Consider the following 9,869-nt stretch of genomic DNA (forward strand, 5'->3'; position numbering starts at 1 on the left):
AGCCAATGGGCGTCCGAGGAACGAACTACCCCCCCCATGGGTGTGTCGGTTTGTTACCCTTGGGCTACCGTGACTTACGTAATGTTTACATGTTGCTTCTAACTACGGTTGTCACACACTAACTGCTAACTGTGCTAGTGCGCATGGCAAGATACACACATGAATATAATGATTGACAAGATTCCAATCATTTTTGCACTCAAAATCTTAAACCGTTCTAAATCCTAATTCCTTCGACGGCCAGGTCTGAATCCTACACAGGGCAAACCCTGTGTGAACTCAGACCTAACTTTTCTTCCTTCGTTAAGAAGCGCGAACCGAGAATTGGTGGCCAAATTCTGGTTGTTAAATACCCCTGGAAAAATGACGCGCCACTCCTACTTTTCCACTGGGTCAACTTTTTACTTTTCGCTATCCTATTTCATAGGAACAGCTAAAGTTACTTTGTTGATATAACTTGCTTAAACAAACAGACGCCTTTAAGTTGAATAAACAAAACGTACTTATAACGGTTCTTAACTTCAGAAAGGTCGGTGCTTAATTAAAATAAGATATTTAGTTGTCAAAGATGACGTTAATCTATATTTCGTTATTTTCCTCCGTGACACATACTTGAGCAGTAAATATCTTCTCCTTTGCCCTAAGATAAAAAAACTGAGGTCGTGTCTGAGGCATAGGGATGCCTCCTCATAAACGTGCAGTGCACCAGTTCAATAGGCGACTTGCACTAGAAAATTACATGACGTTTTGAGTGCCAAACTCACACCAAAATAAAAACAAAAATGTCTACGCCCGCCACACCAGACAGCAATGAAAAAATGAAATATGTCAATGAAAATAAGCCTTTCTGGTTGATTCATAAGCGCTGAATAAGTTGCTTTTTGTTGTTATTTTTTCCACCCAAAGCCGGTGCTCACGCGAGTTTGCCGCCAAAAAAGTCGCAGGATAGGACACCTTCAACATCCGCTTGAATGCACTCTCTTTTGGTCGTTGCCTATCCAGAATGACGTGCCTTACACAAGCAAATCACGTCACGCAAATCACGTCACACAAATCACGTCACGCAAATCACGTCATCACAGTCTATCACACAGCCTTCTTTAGAAACCAGTATACAAGGCATTTCTAAGTAATCAATATAACCTATATAAAAACGTTCAACAATGTTTTGTTTTCTATGTTTGGACAATCTACAGCTGAATGTGTGTTATAAAAAGGTATAAAAACGTTACTTTACTTTCGTCATCGAGCCTTTCAGACTTCTCTGATCTCAGGCCGTGTTCAAACGAGGTACTTATTTTTCTTCGCCTGCATTCAGCCAAAAAATGATATTGTTATTTTTACGATTTTTACTGACGCAGAAAAATAACTATAAACATTAATTGCTACCCCCCCCCCCCCCCCTCCGTCAAGAAATAAAATTTTGTTCGACATCCGCGTAGAGAATGTTAGAACTGTCTTTTTGAGTTAAAAAATGCATATAATGAAACCTGAACATTTGTATAAAAAAGGCACTGCAACAGATATCCTCGCAAACCCAGGGTTTTCCCGAATGATGATCAACAGATTGAAGACATTGAAGAATTGAAGAAAGGATCTTTACCATATGACATGTCACTTTTTGTCAACGCGTCCTCTCCAGTCGCCCCTTCAGTATCAGGTCAAGTGAAAACGAGAGTCATTCAACATAATACACAACATGGCGAAGACAAGCGTAGTTATTGTGGTACTGCTAACAAGCCAGCTAGCTTCTACTTACATATGGGAGCGAGATTCTACTGAAAATCTATACTCCGGTAAGTACTAAACCTTGTATTTTATGCGACGAATAAGAGATCTCGCCAAAACACTTTTTAAAGTGACCTGAAGTGTACAGTCCTTCATTCCTCGTTAAACTAAAGGAGTTGCATTATCAAAACATGAGTTTAGAAAAAGATGTCACATATTACAGAATTCATCACAGAATGCTGGTCACACAGTTATATTCTTAAGAAGTATTAAAAAAAGATTTGACAATGAAATAATCCCAAATCTTGATACTTTGTCTAAAATTGGTGTACATGAATAATTATATATTTTATATATTTATTACATATTCCATGTAATAAAAAAGTACACCTCGAAAAGTATAAAAGAGTGAGTACCGAAGTCCCCAGAACTACGAGAGCGTTCCTCTGTCATGCGCTAAAGTGACGAAAGCTTGAAATAACGTCATCCAATTATTGGAACATCAATATATCCATATCATTATTATCCGATAGTTTGAGTTTGAGGATAAACCATACAAGCGAAGTATAAGTTAGATTCTGAGGGATTCTTGAAATCTGGTTAAGCAATTAAGTAAACACGGAATTTAATTTGTTTTAGTTAAGACAAAACAATAATATTCGCGTTGGCCAAAGATCCGTAACTTTGATTGACGAAAACCAATTTCCGTGAGGTGTTTGCATGTCAGAGTGGACAAGGCAAGAGAAATGAGGCGAAGAGCGTGAGGCCATGGCCGCTTTATACAGGTTCAAATTTGCTACATTTACCAATATATAGGGAGTCCAAGGCATAGAGAGAGACTTACAAAAGAGGGATTACAAGTTTTTGCGGTGTAAGAGGTCCTACTGTGTATGTTCAGATGTTTAGTCTCACAAATGATCCCAAAATTGTCTTTGTGTGTGTTTAGCCTAAAACGAGGATTCTAATACCGCATTCACACCAGCACAAACCAGTTTAAAGGTGGTCTAATCAAACTGGTTTAAATCTTAATCTCCCAAGAGTGGACGGAACCAAGAACAAGACTGAATAGACTGTGCTGTACATGTTACTAAGTGATCATTCAGCTAGTAAGAATTCAACACAATGAGAAACTTGGCAAGTTCTCAGGCAAAGAAAAACCTTGTTTAACTAAACATGGTTTTGGTGTGAATGCAGCATAAGATTGTTTGGTATGTTTTACTGTATGTTTAGAATTGCAGAAGATACCAAGAGCGTCCGTGACCGCGAGAAAACTGGTGCAGAACTTCATGCAGTATGATCGCTCGCTCGGACGCGTCCAACAAAACATGATCTTTCTGCTGGATTCTTCTTTGTCAATCGGGAAAAGCGGGTTCAAACGACAGGTATATGCTGTCCGGTCCATCATCCGAAACTGTCCGGCCAACTCCAGATTCGCAGCAATAGGTAAGATAAATTATACATTAAACACATGAGACACGTCTGAAAATAGTGCTACCCCATATGGTTAGAAACTGCTTCAACCACACCCAATGCTCGATTTCTCAGACAGAATGTATTTTCACGTGCCGCTATTAATTCCTCGATCCAATTGTATTGTTTTCTTTCGTCGTCGTTGACGTTGTCGTCGTCGTCGTCGTCGTCGTTGGCTTAAAGAAGGATATTTACGCCGCCATTCTACGCTCCCACACAATATCGAGTGACTGTAAATTCCATCTCCATCGGCTAGTTTAAGCAAGTAAGGTTATGGTATATGTCGACCCGAACTTGAACCGAATCAATCTAAAAACTGGTGCGTGTCCGGGTGTAGCTTATTTGTGTGGCAGCATACGTCTAGCCTACTTTTCAGGAGACAACACTTTTAGAGTAAGTAATCCCATATTTTTTGTTGATTTCTGAAATTTTGTGTTGATTTCTGTAAATTTTGTGTTGATTTCTGTAAATTTTGTGTTGATTTCTGAAATTTTGTGTTGATTTCTGTAAACTTTGTGTTGATTTCTGTAAATTTTGTGTTGATTTCTGTAAATTTTGTGTTGATTTCTGTAAATTTTGTGTTGATTTCTGAAATTTTGTGTTGATTTCTGTAAATTTTGTGTTGATTTCTGTAAATTTTGTGTTGATTTCTGAAATTTTGTGTTGATTTCTGTAAATTTTGTGTTGATTTCTGTAAATTTTGTGCTGATTTCTGTAAATTTTGTGTTGATTTCTGTAAATTTTGTGTTGATTTCTGTAAATTCGCCATATTGTGTAGTTCCATATGAAGAAACCGTTGTCGTTTTAGGGGTCTGGTACCGTGGAATTTTAGTTTCTTTTCAGAGGCTTTCTGATCTAGTGACTAAAGATGGTCACAGTCACTGTTTTTCTCTTCTGAATACAATTCACAAAGTTTGCGAAGCACCTTCGGTACGGCAGCCCTAAAAATGACAAGAACCGTGCAGGTTTTCAAAATAAGGAATATATTAGTTTCCTTATATGGAAGTGACCGGGTCTGTGAAAAACGACAACTTTTGGCTAAAATTCCTTGATATGCAGAAAACATCCTAATCCCCCCCCCCCATTGAGGGGTTTGGAGGTTTGACCCCCACCCCTCTGGAATTTCCAATCCCCTGGGAAAAATAGTAACTGTTAAGGGAAAAGGGCTTTTTACCCCCCCCCCCCCCACCCTCCCCTCTGGAAATTCCTGGGCGTTTGAACCCCACCCCACCCCGGAATTTTTAATCCCCTCAATGGGGGGGGGGGGGGGGTAATATAGATATTTTCTGGAACTACACATTGTTGGTCAGTACGTAAAGCGCAGGCTCTTAGGGATCCGGGGCTTTTTTTGCGCGGGAGTATGCATGATACATTGATGTTATTCGGTTCAAGTATAATACAACGTATGCCGCCAGCCGCGCCACACACGATTCGATCCGACTCGGCGACTCGAAATTGAATCTATTAATCGGACTCGAACCAATTCGCGGCAAACGTTGTACCTCCCATGTACCTATTTCAAAAAAATATAGGCTCGACTGAATTAAGTTCAAGTTCGGTTCGACGTACGCCAGCCTAACTAAGAAACTTTCAATCAAACATAATTAGTCAGACCTCAATCGTGGTTGGTTATTTTGAAGCTTTCTTACAAATAAACCGCTGTATCTTCAATTGTAAACAATAACAAAGGAGTGGTTGATCGACATTCTTTAAGGTCTTTAATAACATGTGTATACCACTTTCGGTCTATTGTGCGCATGCGTGCATCTGTGGGTATTGATCAGGAGGAGTGCGGTGGCATGGAGGCGAGAATTCATGGTTGCGTATTTAATGCAACTTTTCGTATTTTCACCATGATTTGAATGAAATAAACTTCGAACCGACATCAATGTTGTAGCTGCCAAGTTTGGTGATCATAGCTTTTTCTGTTTGGGAGATATTAGCAAAACCAGATTTTGCCCGCGTATAAGCCCCACCAAGTCTCAAGTCAGGTGCGCATTATCGGTCGAATAAATACTTGGCTCACATTTTGCCTAGGCTAATAAGCGGGTACCTCGAGAATTTGATGAGATCCATCGTTGACAGGTTTCTCTACAAGTGCCAACGTCAGTTTCAATTTCACGAGCGCGCGAGACGCCGATAAGTTGCTTCAACAATTTCAATATATCGGCGCCATGACCAACACCCAGAAGGCTTTGCAGCAGGCGATGAACATGTTTCGTGGCACAAGAAGTTCGCGATGGAACGTCATCAATAAGGTAAGGCATGTGACCAATAAGGCAAGGCACGTGACCAATAAGGAGGGGCACGTGACCAATAAGGTAAGGCACGTGACCAATAAGGTGTTCCACGTGACCGATAGTGCATGACCAATAAGGTGAGGCAATAGTGCATGACCAATAAGGTAAGGCGATAGTACCTGACCAATAAGGTAAGGCGATAGCACGTGACCAATAAAGTAAGGCAAAAGTACGTGACCAATAAGATAAGGCGATAGTGCGTGACCAATAAGGTGAGGCGATAACACGTGACCAATAAGGTGTTCCACGTGACCGATAGTACGTGACCAATAAAGTAAGGCGATAGTACGTGACCAATAAGGTAAGGCGATAGTACCTGACCAATAAGGTAAGGCGATAGCACGTGACCAATAAAGTAAGGCAAAAGTACGTGACCAATAAGATAAGGCGATAGTGCGTGACCAATAAGGTGAGGCGATAACACGTGACCAATAAAGTAAGGCGATAGTACGTGACCAATAAGGTAAGGCGATAGTACCTGACCAATAAGGTAAGGCGATAGCACGTGACCAATAAAGTAAGGCAAAAGTACGTGACCAATAAGATAAGGCGATAGTGCGTGACCAATAAGGTGAGGCGATAACACGTGACCAATAAGGTAAGGCGATAGTACGTGACCAATAAGGTAATGCGATAGTGCATGACCAATAAGGTAAGGCGATAGTACCTGACCAATAAGGTAAGGCGATAGCACGTGACCAATAAAGTAAGGCAAAAGTACGTGACCAATAAGATAAGGCGATAGTGCGTGACCAATAAGGTGAGGCGATAACACGTGACCAATAAGGTAAGGCGATAGTACGTGACCAATAAGGTAATGCGATAGTGCATGACCAATAAGGTAAGGCGATAGTACGTGACTAATAAGGTAAGGGGGTAGCACGTAGTTGTTGTTGTGGTTGTTGTTATATTTGTTAGTGGTGATGGTTGTTGTTGTTATATTTGTTAGTGGTGATGGTTGTTGTTGTTGTTATATTTGTAAGTGGCGGTGGTTGTTGTTGTTGTTATATTTGTTAGTTGTGATGGTTGTTGTTGTTATATTTGTTAGTGGTTATGGTTGTTGCTGTTGCTATATTTGTTAGTTGTGAAGCTGTTGTTGTTTGTTAGTGGTCGTGTTGTTGTTGTTATATTTGTTTGTGGTGAAGTTGTTGTTGTTGTTGTTATATTTGTTAGTGGTTAAGCTGTTGTTATTGTTGTTCTTGTTGTTATTTTTGTTAGTGGTTAAGTTGTTGTTGTTGTTGTTATATTTGTTAGTGGTAAAGTTGTTGTTGTTGTTAAATGTGTTAGTGGTTAAGCTGTTGTTGTTGTTGTTGTTGTTGTTGTTATTGTTGTTGTTGTTGTTATATTTGTTAGTGGTTAAGTTGTTGTTGTTGTTGTTATATTTGTTAGTGGTAAAGTTGTTGTTGTTGTTATATTTGTAAGTGGTTAAGTTGTTGTTGTTGTTTTACTTGTTAGTGGTGAAGTTGTTGTTGTTGTTATATTTGTAAGTGGTTAAGTTGTTGTTGTTGTTTTACTTGTTAGTGGTGAAGTTGTTGTTGTTATATTTGTTAGTGGTGGCGTTGCCAGTCTTCAATGGGTCATACGAAGCATCTCATACCAAACCTATCGAATGGGCCGCCCAGACCTGTTTATAGTGTTGTTGTTCTTAGCAATGTCGTCGCTGTCTCGTCGTTGTCAATAATCTGCTACTAATGGAATTCCCTATTCTCTAGATACTTCTAATCACCGACGGTCTATCCACTGTGGATCAGCAACTGACCATCTATCGCGGGTTCCAGCTCAAGCGAATGGGAGTCCAGCTATTCGTCATTGCCATGGGAACCAAAGTGTACGGAATGCCGGAAGTCCTCGGGCTAGTGTCGTCCGTTCATCGCCACTTATTTCGTGTACGGGATTTGAGCCAGCTACTCTTGGTCACGTGGCGCGCGGAGGCCAGGCTAAAGCGTCGATGACGTCACTGATTCTAAGGGAATGGCGATTTGCAAAAAAATCTGAACCCGTGCCAGCCTCGGCTTGAATTTTTATTGAAGAATTACAAGCGAGAGAAACCTTACAACAGCTAGATAAAATTTGTAATAGTGGTCTAAAAATAAAACTCTGTTTGCCCCCAAAAAAGAAAAAAAATCAACTATATAGTTTGTAGTGTGCAACTACATACCGACATCGTAATAACCTTTGCAGCCGCGAAATATAATAATGGCCGTATCAACCAATCTTGTTTTCAAAACTGTCGTTTTTCTAACTCGCTTGGTCAATTCCTTATTAGGACATTCAGCATTTTTTCGCTTTTTTGTCGCCGAGAATTTCTGAGTTAACTTGCAGGAATTCGTTTTTGATACGACTCTGCAGGCCGCCATTTTAAAACAGGCCACTAGCGTTTTAGAACATCACAGGCTTCCCGCGCGCTCGCGCCAAGCTCGTTTGTACCATTTAGAAAAACGACCAGTTCGCTTGGCTCGTGGAGGGAGAAGGATACATAACAAATTTACAAAGCTTGTGCCTTACATATTGAAGGTGATACTGTTTAAAACCCGGGTGCTCATTTCGGCCAGTTCGGGTTATACCCGTCCAGCCTGAGATTTCACCGAATGCTAAAACATGCTAAGAGCATGCCGAGGCTCAGATAGCAGAAACATATTGCTTTGTTAGTCTGGGGATGGTTTCTTGAAGGGGGGACGTTTGGGGGGTTGTATTGCCGTAATACCGCACAAACTTGTCGAAATACCGCTATACCGCAGAAAAAATATCGCATACCACACAAAAGGACGAGGTTTTGAAGAGCGACAACACGACATTTCTAGATTTCCCGCTAGATAATCCCGTACCACGGGCAAATCCCGCGCAACGCAGAACTAATTAGCACCTATATATATGTTATTTTTTCTTACCGCAATACCGCCGTTTAAAAAGCAAAAAATCATCTCGCAGTGTTTTGAAATACTGCATCAACATGCGGCATGTTTGCTCTTTTACCACTGTCAATATCGTACAGAAAAGAGCCATTACCGCAATACCGCAAACCCCACCCCCCTACCACTGGCAATATTGTACAAAATGGGCCAATACCGCAATACCGCAAACCCCTACGCCCCCCCCCCCTACCACTGGCAATATTGTACAAAATGGGTCAATACCGCAATACCGCAAACCCCTACGCCCCCCCCCCCCCCCACCACCACTGGCAATAGTGTACAAAATGGGCCAATACCGCAATACCGCAAACCCCTACGCCCCCCCCCCCCCTACCACTGGCAATATTGTACAAAATGGGCCAATACCGCAATACCGCAAACCCCTACACCCCCCCCCCCCCCCCACCACCACCACCACTGGCAATATTGTACAAAATGGGCCAATACCGCAATACCGAAAACCCCTACGCCCCCCCCCCCCCCCCACCACCACCACCACTGGCAATATCGTACAAAAAGGGCCAATACCGCAATACCGCAAACCCCTACGCCTCCCCCTACCCCTTGTGAGCTGATTAGCGCTAACCCAGGGATAAATAACTCTCTTGACATCTGATTGGATAAAAAGGACAGTCACCCCTTGGTAAGCGTTAACCTGCTTTCAGGGAACCCGGCCCTGATGTATTAAAAATGCAGAATCAAATTGCTTTTATAAGCTTCGGGTATCCGTCTATTCGTGTATTCCTTCGTGCTGAGTATAAGAATGCTCATAGCACATGTGCGATGGCGTATAATAGGAGATATGAATTGACCGGTACCTGTAGAATTTGTGTCAAAAGTTATTGGTCCTGTTACGGTTTGTCTGTGCACAATAATACCCCCATTGTCTCCGCAACCAGCTGTAACAATCAGATGTAATCGACTGTGGAAATCGTATGATTACCGGAACAGAAGAGCTAGCTGTGTTGCAAAGTGGGTATTAAAAAGTAAAAACCAATAAAACGTTCAATTCGATCAAAGTGTTAATCAATTTCTGCTAGCAAAGAGGACATCGCTTCGATTATCTTCAAAAAGAACAAGTAGTGGCTTTATCTGGAGGATTCCGAACATGATTATTTTATTGTAATTTTAACACCATTATAACATAAATGTTTTGTATGCATGAGTGTCAACTTGCTTTGTTTGAAAACAGAAAACCTAGGAAACCCAGAAAAGACCTACACTCGAGAAATCAATTTACTTGTGAAAGACATATAATGAAATATAGCAGTTCTTTTGGCTGTCAACACTATCAAGCGTGACCGGCCAAGCCAACCTGTTATACTGTCGCCTGGCTGTTGTATGAAAGTAGCAAACGTTTTTCGCTTTTCTTTATGTTCATTCAAAAGAGATTGCGAAACGTTTATCGCTTTCTCCTTTCAGGGCCATCAAAATTGTCAATATTTCCATAGTAGTTGGC

General features: G+C 41.2%; 1 protein-coding gene across 1 annotated transcript; it reads left to right on the forward strand.

Moving 5' to 3' along the window:
• The first annotated feature begins 1,647 nt into the window (after nucleotides 1-1,647).
• LOC116608019 (collagen alpha-1(VII) chain) lies at nucleotides 1,648-7,613 on the forward strand. Its single transcript, XM_048723095.1, has 4 exons — nucleotides 1,648-1,796; nucleotides 2,959-3,171; nucleotides 5,284-5,456; nucleotides 7,211-7,613. The coding sequence occupies exons 1-4, from the start codon at nucleotides 1,700-1,702 to the stop codon at nucleotides 7,448-7,450; spliced, it is 723 nt and encodes a 240-aa protein (XP_048579052.1). The 5' UTR covers nucleotides 1,648-1,699; the 3' UTR covers nucleotides 7,451-7,613.
• Nucleotides 7,614-9,869: the final 2,256 nt, after the last annotated feature.

The sequence above is a fragment of the Nematostella vectensis genome, chromosome 15, assembly GCF_932526225.1.
Source record: "Nematostella vectensis chromosome 15, jaNemVect1.1, whole genome shotgun sequence".
Lineage (NCBI taxonomy): Eukaryota > Metazoa > Cnidaria > Anthozoa > Actiniaria > Edwardsiidae > Nematostella > Nematostella vectensis.